This window comes from Gavia stellata, chromosome 10 (genome assembly GCF_030936135.1).
Source record: "Gavia stellata isolate bGavSte3 chromosome 10, bGavSte3.hap2, whole genome shotgun sequence".
In the NCBI taxonomy this organism is placed as follows: Eukaryota; Metazoa; Chordata; class Aves; order Gaviiformes; family Gaviidae; genus Gavia; species Gavia stellata.
The window spans coordinates 17,512,443-17,530,545 of NC_082603.1; the positions used below are offsets into that span (position 1 = coordinate 17,512,443).

Genomic DNA, 18,103 nt, shown 5'->3' on the forward strand with positions numbered 1-18,103 from the left:
AAATATAGAGCTAATCATTTGCTAGAAACTTGTTTAATTTTGTTTACTAAAAATATATAAACCCAATACCTGCACGTTATAATATTTTTCCTAACCGAATGTAATTTTTTGGTACAAATTCCTATGACAAATGGATTCTGTGACACTGTATTAACACTGAAACTGAATATGGTGAACTTAAATCTGTGCATGTACAACCGAGCAATATTGCATGAAAGGAATTTTATTGAATGCAAGTATGCAATTGTGCTTGCTAAACGGATGCTGAACTTTATTACAAAGTACTAAAGCAGCTGTTTAGTACTACCTTGTCCTAAAATTTCTACCAATTGTACTCTATGCTGTTTGCAAAACCAATCTGATGAAATAAGCAGCTAAGCATCACAAAGGCAGTCTTTCTTGGATTTGTCCTCAATTGCTTAAAAAAAATAAATTATGTCCTAAGGGACAAGTGACAAGGGCCCAGGAGGCTGAGGAAAACTACCTCATAAAACGGGAGCTGGCCACCATCAAACAGCAGAGTGATGAGGCCATTACTAAACTGGAGCAAGCTGAGAATACCATCAGGGAGCTCCAACAGCAGCAGCAATGGGTAAGGAGCCTGGCAGCACATCATCTCATCTTTTTCACTCACTTGTGTTTATTTTTTCTCATCATGACATGGTCTCTGTGCTGTCCTTGTAAATGCTTGTTCATTGTGATTTGCATTCTTAAAATTACACAAATTGGACTAGGCGATATATTGGTCTGTTGTTAATGATAGATGAGATTCATAACCCTGGATAGATGTAGTTTAAAAAAACCAACCAAACAAAAAAAACCCCAACAAGCCCACAACAAAACACACCAAGCCAAAAACCCAACAACAACAAAAAAAACCCAACCCAAAAACCCACCACCACCAAAGAAATACTAACAAAAAACCACACACAAAACCTTTGGTAGCTCCTAATGCTGAGAATCTAGCCACTGCAAATTGTGTTACTCTGAATACTCAAATTTGAGAGTTGATTCATAATGCCTTTACCTAGTGTCTCCTTTAAGTCAGCTTCTCCCATGTTAACGTTTCTTCTGTGTACCTATGTTTTTCTTCCTAGCATGCTTAAATTTGCTTCTTGCAAAAATAGAAGGGTATTGTCCCTGAGTTTGGAACTGCAGGACTTTATTAAAAGGTGTGGGTTTATGTGCAGATAGAGCAGGAAAATACCTTTTAGCAGCTGTATGTAGTACTGTGTTTGTATGTACGATGTGTTTTAGGTAGTATAATGTGCAAGACTTCAGACTGTTACTGTGAGACTGAAGATACCTTCTCTAAGCCACTTACAAGGTACTCAGTATCTTCTCTTAAGAGAGGGAGAGAAGCAGTTTCAGCAGTCTTCACTTGCTGAATAAACTGTCCACTAGCAGTGGTGATGTGACTATGCTCATATTGTTTTAAGTGAGTGGTATCCAACTACTTGTCTGAAGCCCTGGGCATTTCAGGTGTGTGAAATACAACTTTTTAGAACTACAGCATACTGCGGCTGCTTACCAGATCCCTTACAGCAATATAGCAGTTCGTTTTACACATCTTCCACCAAAGCTCTGGAAATACTTGTCTTAGAAGGTGGAGATGAGATATACTGTTAGAGTGAAAAGAAATCATAATTAAATGCAACATTATAGAAATAATTTATTATGTCTGTTTAATGCATTTCAGTGTAAAAAAGGTACATCTTTTAGAATAGTTGCAAGGAGTTATTAATGAGCTGTTACTCTGTAATGTGTAATGCTGCTTTTTATTTAATTTTAGCAATTTCTTTAGGGAAAAAAACATGAAGAAATTATGATTAGGAAGATGAGGATGTTCTAGTGATGCTTTCCAAAATTTTAGATATGTCGTAATATTTTAAGTTGAAATAAAATGAGAAGTGTTTTATAGATGTGGGTAGCCAGCTGTTTACTGCCTGATTACAACAGTACACATGCTTTTGGAATGTGGTTTTTGGAGGCATCCATGTTCCTTACCTGTACTCAATTAAAAGTTATTAAAAGAGACTAAAATGCTATATTTATCTATTAGTTAACTGATGGGTAATATGACTTTTAAAGCTAATGCTTTTAATTATGCTGGGGACTTCATTCAATAGCGATGATGGGGAAGCCTGGCAAGTTGGCTGGGCATGGGAACTGGTCCTGAGCAAAACTATAGGTAACTTTGGATTGCAAAATTGGCTGGATTGGAGCTGTGAGGGCAGAAGATTGGACAGGCGCTGCAGAAATGGAGAGTAAGTAAAATGCGAGAATGGGCAGTTAAGAGCTACGCTTCCTACCCTGCATGCTTGCAGCCTTGTTTTCCTCCACTTCAATGTGAACATGACTATAGTCTGACTATGCATGGAACTGAGGCTGTAAATCCATGTGGTTATAAAGGGATTTGTGCCTAGTGGCTGACTAATTTTGAAGAGTGAGGAATAGTACTGTGGTTTTGAGGACTGAGTTAACTTGGACAATGTGGTGAAAGTGTTAAGATGGTTTCAATTAGTAGTTCCCAAGATTCTGCTGCCTTAGTAAGATTTGTGATTGAACAAGCTTTTAACTTTGTTTCCAAGCATGGAACTAGGAGCAACAAATGTAAACAGCTGCGTGCACTTGGGGCACCACCTAGTGGAAAGCCATCAGCTGCTTTTGAATTTTGGCATTTTGCTTTGAGTACACCCATAAATCTTCTTGCCACTTCCTAGTGCCAGAAGCTTTGCTCTTGGCAATACTCCTCTTCGGTAATTTTTTTTCCTCCGATTATTTCAGTTTTGTGTATGATTAGCAAAAATGATTGCACAGTGAACTTACAAAATGGCTGCATAGTTTATCTGTACTTATTTAAAGCTAGAACACTTATCTTACATATTTTATAATCGACATCTTTTCCAATCTTGAGTTGTCTGTTTCACCACAATAGAAACCGTAAAGTTCAGGTATGAATTTCTGAATAGGAATGTATGAAAAGAACTGCCGAAGGATACTTGTGGCTGCCTCTTCTGAACAACACTATGGGGTTTTAAAAAAAAAAAAACAACAAACAAAACACAACCCACTTTTACTTGTAAATCATGAGGCAGGAGAAATAAGAGTAGGGTTTTCCATTTTGCTGGTAGCAAAAATATTATCTAAACCATAGCATTTCTAAGAAGGCTGAAATATCCTTTGTAAAAAGGTTATGCATTTGTATTTAAACTTCATCTAAGGTTTATTCTGTCTGTTTTATGAGATTTGGTAGCGCACGTTGGATGGTTTAAAGGTAAGTGTTGAAAGTGCCTACAAGACGCATGTGTGTAGGAAGAAATTCTCTATTGCAGCACTGCTTTGTAAGGCTGAATACGGAGATGGATAGAGGAATATTCTTTTCACTTAAGTCCAACACCAGAAGCTCAAATTACATGCAACTTTAATTTTTGCTCTGCTTAAGTTTTTATAGAGAGTTTTTAGTTGAACCAGAATAACTTTATTAAAGTGTTGAGTCTACTTAGGTTCTTTTTACCATTGTTTCTCAGTGAAAGAAAGGGAAGTTCTGCTATAGTACTTCTCCCAGACGACCTGAAAATAGTACTAATGATCATATAAATCACATATTAAGTGTCATCAAATGTATTCTATGTATTTCTGAATATATTTAAGGTCATTTGGAAGGGGAAAAGGAGGCAGACAATCATAAGGTTTGAGATGGAGACTTCATGCTTAATTTTATTTTGGATGCGAACTTCTACATCTTAGTAGAGAGCAAATCTGTCAGTGTAAGGGTTTTTTTAAAAAGTGTATAACCTGTACAGTTTTTTATATTGATAACTAGGAAAAAATAACTGTAAAGCTAATGATATTTTGAAGTGCTCTTGAAGTTCAGTGCTTCAGCTACCTAAACATTTGCTTGAATAGTTTTGAAGAGAATGGTACCAATCTGTCTTTGGCATGTCTAATCTTTAAATATAGAAACTTGCCAAAGGCTTCTAGTTGTGGCGGGTAACCAAAAGATTAAGAGGAAGGTGGTTTCTTTCTCAAACTGCTAGTAAATCAAGAGTTGCATAGAGGAAGTTGTGCCTGACTTCAACAGAATATAGAAGGTCTTCTTTTGAGGCATGCTAAGAGCGATAGTATTTGAGGAGTTAGGAGTGAGGGTAATCAGCCTGTTCTAACCTACTCCTGATAATTGTGCTGAAGGTTTTTTTTCTTTGTTATTTTTCTCCTTTTGTTTCTAAATGAAAAAGGTAGCTTGTGCTGGATGTATAAAAATGAATAATCTAATGACTTCTGCCAGTTAAATACACCTCCAGAACACAAATCTTAGTCTTTCCCAGTGATACTCTAATTTTCAATGGTTACCTGGTTCATCAATCTGAATGCTTGAAAATTGAATCTGAGAAATGAGAGGCAGTTCAAGCTAAAATTGTTTCACATCTTATTTTTAAGAAGGTTCTTCAAGTGTATTATGTGAAGATAAAATTTGAATTGACTAAATATTCAGATGGAAGCCTATGCATTTTGCAAGGTAATTTATAGCCACGTACTTGGTTATTGTTACAGTAACTCTATAATGCGTAGTTTCTTTTCAGGAACTCATGCTAAAATGACTGATAATAATTAAGAGCATAATAACTGATACAGGGAATATATGCTTGTAAATGAGTGTTGCAACCTTATGGAAGGCTTCACTTTTTTACAATATAATTTTTTTATATTATGTTCTGATTTGCAACCAAAAAGCAGAAAATTAAAATACTGTATTTAGTAAAGTACTACAGTTAGTGCTTAAATGTGTAAACAAAGTTAGCTGGGCAGCTGGTGAACAATCTGTTAGTTGCCCTTCAGTATAGAGTACTGGAAAAGCATTCTGTAATTACATGCAATAATCTGTTGTCAGCCAAAATAATATTAGGAATGGTGTGTCAGTCTCTGAGATTTTACTATTTCTGAGGTTTTAAGAAAAGTTGGGGGAAAATAAATCCAGTTGTGTGAAGCCAAGCAAGGACTTGTTTCTTTCAGAAGTAAATGGCTACAGAACTACATTTCTAGTGCTTTATATTACAGTCATCTTTCCAACACAGCTGAGAAAAACAGTGTTACTGTGGTTAAAACGTTTGGCTGGTGCCTGGCAACCTGGATTCACATTGTGGTTTATGTCACAAATTCTAGGGCTTAAGGCAAATATATAAAAGCATTTTTTCTGCTGAAGAAGTCAGTCTTAAAGTTGTTTTCAAACATTGTTTTGACTGTAAACTTGTGTTACCTTTACATACTGAATTATTAAAATTGTGTGTTGGTTTTTTTAAGGAGCAAAAATCACAACTTTGAACTTGTTAATATTGGTTTTTTAAATCTGTTTTGATCTTGGCTGTATTTTTTGCCTGTCTATCAAGATTTGATTTAAAGTTTGTTGTGGCTAAATAGATAAGTACTCCTAACATATTCTTTAGGCAGGCAGAATCTAAAGATAGATTTAAAGAAGGCATGACTTGTGCCTGAAACTGGATAAGTAACTTTTCTTACACTCCTCCATTACTTATTATTTGACAAACATCAGTTAGATTTTTGTAGTCCAAACCTATTTAGAGTACACTTACGCGTTGTTGCAAAATCAGGATGTATTCAGCTCTTCAAATCTGCTGTTTTCTCTCAATTTCCTGTAAAGTACAAGAGGCCTTCTTACCTGAGGAAAGCACACTGCATTCGTTCTTGTTCCATGTGTATCATAAGCAGAATCTGGAAGAAGAAACATAGAGTCCATTTAAGTTGCTGTGTGTATCATCTGATGAACTTGCACAAACAGCCAGGGAATAAGGAAGAGCTGTTGCCTATTCTCTGCATCTGCATGTTGTTACATAGCATGAGTATGCTGCTCATGCTCCCCTATCATGTGAAGCAATTGTAGAAATGCATCAGCATTGTTCACCCATCCTCTCCTTACACTCAAATCAGGGATACCTCCACTGCTTGCTGAGGCAAAGACACTATGTGGGTTGAAAATAATATGAATTAACTTAGTGTTGTATAAGGGAAAATTAATATTAAATCTACTATGATCTTTGTACATTAAGCATTCTGTGTGTGTTCAACTGCACAGTTAAGTAGGATGAGCACTTCAATGGATAGTCTCAGAGACACTAAAGACTGTCTGCATGAGCTATATTTGCCTTTTAATGCTTTGTATATATCCCCTCCATTATAGCTCCCTGTAGACATATATATAAGAAATGCAATAAATTGTAACACTAAGGTTGGTTAGTGTAGATTTTGAATTTGGATTGTACTTGGATGAAAGGCTTAGTTGGCATGCAGAAATATAAAAATAAATGAAAAACTGTTTCCTTGACCATGTAGTTACATGTTGTAGATTCTTGTTTTGTCCTGTTTGCCTTTGCTTTGTGCATTAAAGGTCAGGGAATGTCCTTACCCTAACAGAAGCATATGGAACTGAAGACTTTTTTGTTATTTTTGTCAACTGTTTTTAGATGCAGAAAACTAAATTGTTTGATGCAAACATAAAATAAAGTAAGAAATAGTTGTATCTCTAGTGTAATGAATACTCTATGGATTTTCAAGTTGCATTGTTAATTGACTAAAACTTCATCTATGAATCCAAGTATAGTATTTATTCACAATGTAGTTAATGGCACCAAAGATGCATTAAATTATTTCCCTTTAAACTTAATTTTCAGGGTAGCTATGCATACACAGTAACTAGGCAACTATGATTTGGGGATTTCACACCCATTTTTTTTTTTTCTAAACCAGAAATCTAAATGCTGATTTTAGGATGGCATCGCCTGCCAAGCAAGTCTGACAGTCTGTGGTGAATCTCAAGTCATTTTAAGTGACCCAAGAAAGAAAGAAAATGTATTTTTTAACTGTTGACTGGAGAAAAAAAGTGAAGTGGGGCTTTTGAATACAAATAGTTAGTATGACTTCAGTTGGATGTATCTATTGAAAGATGCAGTTTCATGAAATTGTGCTTTAGCAAGTGAAAGGATACATCTCACTTTTAATTCAACAGCTAATCGACAGTCAAGAAATAAGTTAATGGTGAATTAACTTACTTGAGCACAACTATGGGGCTTTTCCCTTTCCACTGAAGTTTAGAACGGGTGACCTTAAGTTCTGAACTGCTGTTTTATTACTGAGGGAATGTGTTTCGTTGTGCAAAGCTGGCTGGGGATAGTCTTGGAGTAAATCCTGTAGGGAAAGAACCAAATTTCTTTGTAGCTTGGGCCTATGCTATCTGTCTAGAAGGAGCTATACTGCTACTTATGGCTGGGTATTTCTCAAATCCACAGGCCTTGCCCTAGAAGAGAATCTCAGAAGGAATATGTATAGTGTGAGCAAATGAGAGGCAGGGGTTGGAGTGGAAGAAAGGGGCAAACCAAAGCAATTGTGCATTGAAGCATACATGACTTTACTTGAAATCCAAGATTATGGAAGGCTTCTGTTGAATCAGAGTTTAAGTGAGTAGGGATCAAGAGAGATCCTTGTATTAACCTTGTAATTAGCTAGTCTTTCCTAAGCATCTTTTTCTGCAGATCATAAAATAATCACAGATCCTTTGAGAATTTTTCAGTTTGGGTAACAATGAGAGAAAAGTGTGGGTTGTTGCTCATCAGTATTAATAGGGGTCTCAGTTTGGTCTTACACACTCGGCTGTGTGGAGGTGCAGTTGTTTGAGACGTGTAGCATTAGGGTTCTTATGTTTAGCAGTCTGGATGAACGTGTTAGTAGACTTGTATAAGGTAAGCGCTTCTGTTGATTTTAAGCTAGTATTCCTAACGTTAAGCATTTGAATGTACTTTTCAGTCCAAATCTGGCATATAAAACCCCTTTCAAACCATCCGTGCTTCATACTAAACATATTTCTGCAAACTTTGTAGCCTAAATGCAGTTCACGATACAGTGAAGACTTTGTGCTACAGCTGGAAAAAGAGCTGGTCCAAGCCAGGCTGAGTGAAGCAGAATCCCATTGTGCCCTGAAGGAGATGCAAGATAAAGTTCTAGAGATGGAGAAGGTAAATCAAACCAGGACAATCTATATAAAACAGCACTAGGAACAGAATACAGGTCCCTGTAATTGTTTGCATAACTGTTCTAGAATCTTCTCTTCTATGTTTTCATGATTGCAAGATGCTTTTCAAACCTGAAGTTTAATACAGGGAAAAAAAAAAAATCTGTTTGCACTGGGAAAGGTTTGTGAAGAACAGATCACTTTTCTCCTGTTCCTGAAGCCCATTGCAGTGGAAAACTTAGATTCTGATAGAGTCTTTACAGTAAACATCAATTGTTTCAAAATTATATCCTGCAGTAAGAGTAGCAGGCTTAGGGTGAGCATGGAGGTGATGTGAAACTAAATAGTTTGGGAGGGGAAGAGGAAAGAGTTCGACATTCCCATTCCCAGGTCTTGTTCTTGAGTGTCTCCCACTTCGTTCCATTATGGGCAGGGAAAGAACACACTCTTTAGTATCAAAGTCTCTACTGCTTTTTGGGTGCCATCCCAGCTTGTAACTTACTGATGCCAGAGTTTGAGCTGTACTCAAACCAACTGTCAAACATTTACCTTTCTTTGAAGAAAAACTTAACTGTAAAATAAAATAGAAAAAAAATGAAAGAAAAAAAACCCTAATTGACCTAAAATAAAGCATGCTTTTCAGATCATGTTTTATTAACTTTGGCAATTGTTTCCTCATGGAAACTGTAAAGTTTTATATATATATATACACACACACTCAGGAATGTGACCAGAACTTACTAGCTCATGAGATTAACCAGATTAACCCACTGGAGTAAAGATTTTACTTTTTTTAATTATCTGAGGGGCTTGATGGGAGTCTGACAGGCTAGTAGTGTGGTAGTTTTTACTGTACTGAACATTGGTAAGAATTCAGGATCTCAGGTATTTTTCAAAGTTCATAAAGAGACTACTTCTTTTTAACTTTCATCAGCATGAAGAGCACATACACTGAAAACTTAAATGTGAAGAAAAACTGGAGCAGTGGGGGAAATTCCACTGTACCAGACAAACTCAGATGTAAAGTAGTATTTCAGTCTGTCCATAATGAACTTAGGCACATGAGAAAGTGACTGAAGTTAACTCCCTCAAATGCCTACAAATATAGCACTCTACTGCTGTTAGTGATGTGTCATGTAATCTGGGAAAACTGCTCAGTAACCCAAGACTTGCATTGCTATACTGACAGTGATGTGAACATTCAGAAACACACCCTATCACTTCCTATATTTGCCAATACTTGGAGCCCATGATTTGAAACACAGAGATGCTAATAAATGGCTGTTGTGCTGTGTTCTGTTAATAATGTACTTTACTCTCAAGAAAACCCGGCGACAGTCACCGTATTACATATCTACAAAAATACTTGATTTCGATGAAGATTACTAGTGAGAAATACAGTAGAAAGTGATGAAGCACAGTTCAACTTTGGGTATTTGGTGTCCAATGATTTGATGTAGGGATATTGTAGTTAGGTAGACTATGTCCTTTTTCTTCCCTTCTGTTTCTTTCCCAGACTTCCATTATTATAGTTTCATCACTGTTCTACTTTACTCAGGTCACTCCTGCCATGTGTTTTCTTGTTTGCTGTTCACCTTTTGCTAGTCTTTCTACTTTTTCCTTGTGTTTTTTGTAAACATCCATGCACTTTCATCTGTAATACCTTTTCTTGACTGGTTGTTGTTTATAAATATTAATGGCTGGTTCCTTCGTCAACATACCTTTTCTCCTTTTCAAAGGCAGGTGACCTACTTCCTAAAAAATAAATTTTCCTTTATTTTTTCCTGTGAGTTTAAATAAAAGTTATAACTCTAAAGGTGTAATTTCAGTTTCTCATTTGCTTTACTTTTTTCAACCAGCTCAAAATCTTTCAGATTCCTCTCGATGCGTTTGATGTGTGAAAAATAGTCTAAATAATGCTTTTGCTAGGGATACCATCCAGGGAAATCTGGAAGTCAGAATACCTGAAACTACCTTGTCAATTTTTTTTGTAGTTGGCAGTTGGAAGATATTTATTCACACTCACTATATCGAGGAACTTTTTTTTGAGGGATTTTGTTTTGCAAGGCATGTGTAATTAAGGTAGTTTGGTTAGTAATAAGAGTTATTATTCCATGTCTATATTCTTGGAGTTGGTCTCACTAAGCACAACTTTATTCAAATACATATTTAAGAGGATGGTCCTTGTTGCAGAGGAACAGCTCTCTCCCTGATGAGGAAAATGTTGCTAGACTACAAGAAGAACTCATTGCAGTAAAATTAAGAGAAGCAGAAGCTCTTATGGGTCTCAAAGAACTAAGGCAGCAAGTCAAAGATTTGGAAGAACACTGGCAGGTATGGGTAGCAATACACTTTTATTTTCAATGAATGATGATAAAGCAAAAGATTACGAAATTTTGAGATGTAGAGATAAAGTAGAAACTAGTGATTGTGGATCAAGGCACTGAGGTGAGAAAAATCTTTAAATGCAGCTGCCACAAGAAACTTTCCTTCAAAAGTATGTTAGAAATTGGTCCCTAGTTGTTTTAGATGGCAGAGACCCTGTGCTATCAGCTAACTATGCTGATAGAAAGGAAATACCTGATCAGTAGTCCTACTTCACTAAATGTTAATAAGGGCTAGAAATAGGCAAAAGTCTCAGGATATACTTGCAATTCACTGACTTACCATAGTTGGGAATGACTGTCCTCAGCTTTTTAATAGTCTATTCTTAAAACTAGGAAGTTTGCATGTGTTTTTAGTTTTTAGGACAAACAGGACCACTATAGCAACTTGTCCCCATATAACTCTGAGACCTTAACTGAAATAAGGGAACACCAGGAAAGATCAGGCATTATCAGCAATGGCATGCTATTTTTTTAGCGTCATCTAGCTCGTACCACTGGAAGATGGAAAGATCCTCCCAGAAAAAACACAGTGAATGAGCTACAGGATGAGCTGATGACAGTCAGATTGAGAGAAGCAGAAACTCAGGCTGAACTGAAAGAGACCAAACAGAGAATGATGGAGATGGAAACACAGGTATGTTATTGAACATTACCGTGTGTGAGTGGAGCTGAATGCTGGCAAGCTTCAGCAATCTCAGAAACCAGGACAGCAGGTAAGGATGTGCTACTGAAGAGACATGAGCTAGCTGCAAGGCTTATTTCTGACAGAGGCACCACTTTTTTCTATACCAACTGAATAAAAGTTTCCTCTTGCCTTAACTTTTAAAATTTTCATTGAAGTGTTAATACTGTTTCACTATAGTTAATGTGCACTTTTGTTGTTTTTTCCCCATCTGTGTATTTATTTCAGTCAGTAGGGGGCATAGATACCCTGATGTCTGGATTACATGTGTTAAAGTCCCAAGACCTTTAGGTACTTCTCACTTCAGTGTTATGCATGGAGTCTTTGTATACGTTTATGCTGTTTAGCTATCATTTGACAGAAATGCAGTGGTTCTCGTGTTTGTGTACTGATCTATGCACAGCTTCATATAAAAATGGTGTGACTTGTACTAATGTACTGATTTTAATTAAGGTGCCAAGTTACTTTCAGGAATTCACTGGACAGAGAAACATGCACATAGTATTTCTGACATACCTGATGTTTCTTACGTGCATCAGCTTGTTGCTGTAGTTGGGATACAAGTTCACAAAATCTTTGACTTGCTTAAGCGAGAGATTGGGAAAAACAGAGGTACAGGAGCTTTGTGATAATGTTATTACATATAATGAGTCATCTGTTGTTTAAAAACAATTTGAATATCCTGGTCCTAAACCAAATGCCATGCAAACTTTTCTGATTACACTTAGAAAATTCTGAATGCTTTTTCATTAAAAGTTTTTTATAGTAAATGATCTATAAGTCTTACCTGTCATAAATTTCAGAATCAGATCAATAGTAACCATTTACGAAGAGCAGAGCAAGAGATTACCAACCTACAAGGAAAGGTACAGTATCTTTCTGCACAGAGCAAAGGACTTCTTGCCCAGTTGAATGAAGCAAAACGTAGACAAGCAGAGATTGAATGCAAGGTAAACAACATCATGAACAGACTATTTGTGTGCTAATGTATTGTACTTTCTAGTCTTGTCCACTGTTGTTGGATAGAATTGTGTCTTAATTGAGAAGCAGAAATCACAAACCCAAAAACTTCTTTTACTGATTTGACAATAATCATCTTGAATTTACCATCTCAAGAAATCACTTGAGGTTTTGACAGAGCTGCTTCTTTGTGGTCCCACAAAGATAATCTTTTACTTTAAAGTGTGGTTCTACTCAGAAAAGTGTCTGTCTATAATATATATAAAGACACTCTTACACAACAGATCTGATCACTGTGTACTCTGATTGTCTTTACTGACAGAAGAGGTTCATTACTTCAACACTGATTATTACTGCAGAATTAGTTTAGGTTCAAAAAAAAGGGTAGTAAAAGTAGTATTTGAATGGAGAGGTGTACAGAAGGGAGTGTTACAGTACTCATTGTCTAATAGTAAGCAGACTTTAAGGGGACAGCCCAAAAACACTGGGCAAAAGAGTAATTTTTATTACTGTCAATGCACAAGAGAGTCCAATCTAATGTTTGAATCTCGGATTTAATTAGTTAATTTTCTAACCAAATCCATAACCAATTACTAATAACGTATGTATTCATAACTTGTGCACACATAATATGGACAAGAAATAAAGGATAAGTTTTTCAAGCTTTTTTCTTGGATGAAAATCTTCCTGAAATTGCTACTGATATTTACTTCAAAAAAGGCAATATTAGTTGACAAATCACGGTAGTTAAGAAATTATTTGCTAGAGACATGGAAACAACTTTTTACTTAAATCTTATTTCCAAAAGATCTATGAATAGTCTTTTTATAAAATCAGCTAGACCTGAACAGTCAGTAATTTCTAAATAGGATACTTATTAGTACGTTAAAAATAGTACTGAGATGAATAATCAGACTACCATTTATTAAACTGTGGCTGTGAATTTGCCACTTGAGAGCAAATGCTGTTACATAATTTGTTGTTCATGATCACATCTTAGTTTTGCCCTTAATGTAACCAAACCTTTTTTTATGTGCACTACTTGTTTCTATTCTCATTCATGCAAAATACTGTTATTGGTTGAGTGTTTGTTTTTCAATTTTATCCAATATACGTGCATTTTGCTTGTAACACTGTACGTATGCCAAAGATTGCATTAGCTACAATTCCATCAAAGGCTTCTGTGGATAATATGAATCAAGAGTGTAGTTTGAGTGGTTTAGCCTGGAAATGAAATGTATCCTTATTAATATGCATAGTTTTGCTATAATATCACATGTCTCAGTTTTTACAGCTTTTCATTTTTTTACTGTAATTTCTTTTTTCCAAGGTAATGCATAAATCTAGGCAATTTAGTTGTGTAATAAACTCTGATCTTGTGTTCATTACTCAAAGCCATAGTGTGTAATTTGTAATTGGTAATTTCTTGCTAGTTTTGCCTTAGTTATTGTTCTTTCAGCAAAATGAAGCTGGTTGTTGTTGTTAAGTTCCATTTAAAAGAAATATAAGAACAGTAAATAACTAAGGTGTACTCCATGTATTCCAGGTTTTTTAGGTTTTCATTTTTCTTGCTGTCTTGCCAGTTCCATTTGTTTCCAATGGAACCTGAATTTAAAGTGCGGTGAAGATGTAACTTCTACTGACTCATCAAACTCCATCACAAGCTTTTAGGAAACAAGCCACTGAATCTTAACTAGAAGAAATTGCTTCTACTTACTGTTTTTTGTTTTCCTTAATCACTGTTTTCCTAAGTGCTATTTTTTTAAATGCTGAGATTATTCTTATTAATCTTTTTTTTTTAACATTCATGATCTTGGTGACATCTCTTTTCATATAACCCATAACTTTTTTTGTTTGATTGGTTTTTGATACTGAAGGTCCTCATTAATCCTTAAGAGATTGAGAGGGTGTAGTCAATATTCTGAAGTTTTTATGTTGACTATAAAAAGAGTAATATTTCTTTAACTTGACTAATGAGTTAATATACATGACTCTTCTCACTGGGATAATTTGCTTGGAAAGTTATGTTCTACCATGGGTTAGAGAAAAGTGTGATAGTAATAGACAGAGCACCAGTCATATTTTTTTAGAGATTCTCTGAAAGTAGCAGTGGTCAATAGCCAGTGAAGTAGTGGTACTGACATACAGTAACATTAGATCCTGAACCTTGTTTTGCAGTCACTGATAGGAAAAAGATTACAGTTTATATTGTAACATGTTTTCCAAGTTGACATTTATGATATAAAATGAAATATTACCAATTTGATATGTATACATTAGCGGGAGTTCTACTGTTTAACTGTGACCTAGACTGTGACTTCTTGGGATGAGACTTTGTATAATACCATATAGACTCCTGTACTGTTTAAATACACAAGATTTTTTTTTGCTAACTGTATTGAAAGATGCTCATGTTAACGTGTTGGAAACTACCTTTCTTCAATTTAGTTTCCCCTCATATTTCCTTTTCCCCCTACCTCTGACATTTATCATGAACTTTAATTGTGACTTTATTCTCAATCTATAAAAACAGTGAAGCAATGTTTTACAGATTTAATAAGAATGCAATGTCATCAAAAAAATTAAGCCATGTTAAATAATACACACAAGTTCAAGTGTTCTCCCGCTCCTTAAATGAGGTAACTTGGTATTGAACTTCCTATTGCTATTTCAAACTCACGAAAAACTGTTCCATTTCAAACTCTAACTATATGATAATATACATTTAAGTGAAAAAAGAGAGGCTATAAAAAGCTATTGTCCTTTGACAGTTGATTTGTAAGGATTGTCATTCTGTTTCCTGTCCCTTGCTCCCCATATTCTAACTACTGGAAGCCTGATTTTTAGCTCAGTGCAAGATTCATGCCAAATGCTTTTACTTTTTCTTTTTACAGAAGAGACTATTTTAAGTTTCTGTCTCCCCACCTCTATACCCCAATAAATGAAGGGAATTCCTGCTTGGCATTGTTTAAGGTTATTTCACTGTGTGAGGAAAATGAGATTTTAATTTTAAAGTTAATTTAAAGAAAAAAATAGAAGCTGAAGTTTAAAGTAGTAAGAGAAACATAGTTATGCTTGTCAAGCCAAAACCTTGCAACATTACTGACTTTGTTTGTACTAACTAGGTTTACAAGAAACCAGCATATCCTATGACTGTGTATGTTACAAGTGTGAAGGGCTAGCCTCCAGCAGTAAGAATGGACTTGTCATAACTACAGTCCTTCTAGAAGTAGGTTCATTATCTGTAACTTTAGTAAATAGTGTTGCTACCAACTTAGATTTGGCTTGCAATACAGATAATAGCAGGTAGGCTGAATTGAAAAGATAGTACTGCAGTGTAAATACCTGAAATAAAGCTATTTATGTTACTGATACAACAACTTAGTATTCAAAACTGATGAAGAAGGTTTCAGTAATCTTTCAGGTAATGTCATGGAGCAATACAGACAAATGCAAATTTTTTGTAGCACTAAATATTTTTCGAAGTTCTACCTTGCATCTCCTTAAATCTAGCAAGTTTGTTATTCCTGATTCCATTAGAAACTGATGTTTGATTTTTCTTCCTATTGTTTCAAGCAATCTGAAATCATGCTCTGGTTTTATTTCTGTCACTACAACTTGTCTAGGTAGCAATATTTCTACTTGAAGAGGTGTGTCAAGAAAAGACATATTTGGATTTTCAACTCCCCCATTCTTTTTTTTCTATGCAGAAAGAACTGGTACATTATAGCTGGAGCTTGGATTTTTCTTTAAAGGACAGCTTAAAATACACAAGCAGAAATTAAAATTTCTGTAGCAAGTTGCATCTCATACCACCTATATGGCAAATATTTTCTGTCACTGGTGTGTATGGTTATGGTTTTCCCTCTTTATCTGACTACTGCTTCTACAGCAATGACTTAATTTCAAATTGTTTCTTGAAACACAGCACTGATCTCTAATCAGTTTTGCTAAAGAATTTACAACATAAGATTTGTGCCTTTGGCCCAGTCTTGTCTTTCCTACCATATCAACTTTTGTGCTTATTATTGAGAACATGCTCTGTTTTGGAGATAAAGCATCAGTGCCATCTAGACCAACACTATTGACTCATCTCTGATACCAAAGACAAACCAAGCCAGCCTGTCCTTTAGCTTTCAGTTAAATACATGCAATCCTGTGGACTTGTGGGTTTGGCTTCATTCGAGCAATCATGCAGCAGAATTTAGCAATAATGGCTAAACTTTGGCTAGCACGTGATAGATTCCCCTGAAATGGACTCCACTGATTACAAATGCTGTTAATTGGATACTGTAAAAGATGTGCCTTCATTACAGGGATCTTTTTTCAAACAAACAGCATGTTTTCAAGTAGCTATTATAGATAAGCTCTGGCACGTTCAATTCAGTCTCAACCAAACTGTCTAATGAAGGGTGGTTAAGTACTGTCAGTTTGAAGCACGCATTAAAGTAACTGAAATATTGGAACTGACTTACAGTAACTACAGTTTGCAGAGTTACACCAGTCTGCCATAAAAGCAGGTGTACCTGAGCCTAGTCTGTCTCTTCCCCAGAATTATTTGCACTCTAGCTGAAAATATTGCTCACTCAATATCTATCACTGTTTTCCCTCTGTGGTTGTATCAAGCTGCTGACAATATAATATTGTTTTGTGCTCTGAAGCCTCGAGGACTTGCCTTATAAAACAGAAATAAGGAAATTTCCTTCTCTCTTGTCCAAACTCAGATTGTCTATCACTTATAGGCAAACTTACAGGTTAAACTTACATCAGGAGTCTGACTGTAGGTTATGGGCATTAGAATTTTATTCTAAACTGTCTTGCAAATCTTTGTTGTATACTGTGACTAAGATAGCTAGACTGAAATGAGGTTGAGAATATCTGTGCTTCTTTAAATTTATTTTTAGACAAAAAGAATGATGAAATAAGTAACTCTTGTGTAGCTTTTCTGTTTCTTTATATGTGAAGTCAAAAGTTGAAGCATGAGCTGGTTTTCTGTTGATTCTTTTTCTTAATTTACAGTATAACATTTCTGGAACACAAGACAGCTGTTTTCTGGACCTGGAAATTGCTAACAGCATGTTTTCAAAACTACACAGATATTTTTTAGATTATTATGGTTTAGAATTTATATTAGATGATTACACAATTCTATGGGTTAAAATTAAATTTGGGTTCTTTAGAATACGCCTTATCATTAGGTACCATATTTCACACAGCAGTGTATTACATTTTCTTTACTTACATGATTTTGGGTAAAAGCGGTGCACAGTCGTTAATCAACTGAAATTGATATTATTTCTTAGCTTCAATCTATTACTTCTTTCAGAGTAAAGAAGAAGTGATGGCAGTACGGCTCCGTGAGGCAGACAGCATTGCAGCTGTGGCTGAACTCCAACAGCATATTGCTGAATTAGAAATCCAGGTAACAAGTGATGGCATTAAATGTGTAACTTGGTACTGATTACTTTTTGTACTTTGTAGTTTCTTTCTTCCTCCACTTTCTTTCCTTATTAACCTACTGTGAATACAAGGCACTACTTTGCAAAGTGGGACAATGCTATATTGCTGAATGTGCCTCCTTTATATGCAAAGGCCTTAAATCTATTTTATGGGCATACTTCTGAGTTCTTAGTAACTGCTTCTGTACAAGCATCATGCTACAGGCAACACTCTTTTAAACTCTGACTTCTGTACTTGGTTTTTGTCTTGTATTAATTGGTAAAAATTACCAATTACATTGAGAACATCCTCTGTCCAAAAAAAAAAATGCACACATTTTGATTCCAGCAACCACTCTTTTTTATGTTTACTCTTCTGCTATGACCAATATTGGAGGATTTGTTGTAAAACTCTTACTTCCTTTACATAAATCTTGAAACCAGAGATGTTATTTACTGCTACCATGTCACTGTAGGATCTGAGGATGCATCCTTTGGCCTCTGAATTGTTCCTTATGTTTTCAGTTCCTTTTGGAGCTTTCACTGTCCTGTGAACTCGCTGCTTCCTTGATGAGAGAGCCATAGATGACTGTTCTTTGTATTTTCTTGGCTTTGA

The 18,103-nt window shown here is 35.6% G+C and overlaps 1 protein-coding gene across 3 annotated transcripts in view; it reads left to right on the plus strand.

The window, feature by feature from the left end:
• EVI5 (ecotropic viral integration site 5) overlaps nucleotides 1-18,103 on the plus strand; it is an 85,617-nt gene that overhangs the window by 31,427 nt on the left and 36,087 nt on the right. For 2 of the 3 annotated variants that reach the window (XM_059822258.1, XM_059822256.1), the window contains 6 exons: nucleotides 446-592; nucleotides 7,890-8,024; nucleotides 10,214-10,354; nucleotides 10,883-11,041; nucleotides 11,893-12,039; nucleotides 17,376-17,471. In XM_059822258.1, the coding sequence (XP_059678241.1) occupies nucleotides 446-592; nucleotides 7,890-8,024; nucleotides 10,214-10,354; nucleotides 10,883-11,041; nucleotides 11,893-12,039; nucleotides 17,376-17,471 (825 nt within the window). The remainder of the gene's footprint in view (nucleotides 1-445; nucleotides 593-7,889; nucleotides 8,025-10,213; nucleotides 10,355-10,882; nucleotides 11,042-11,892; nucleotides 12,040-17,375; nucleotides 17,472-18,103) is intronic. The other variant, XM_059822257.1, reaches the window with a different exon arrangement.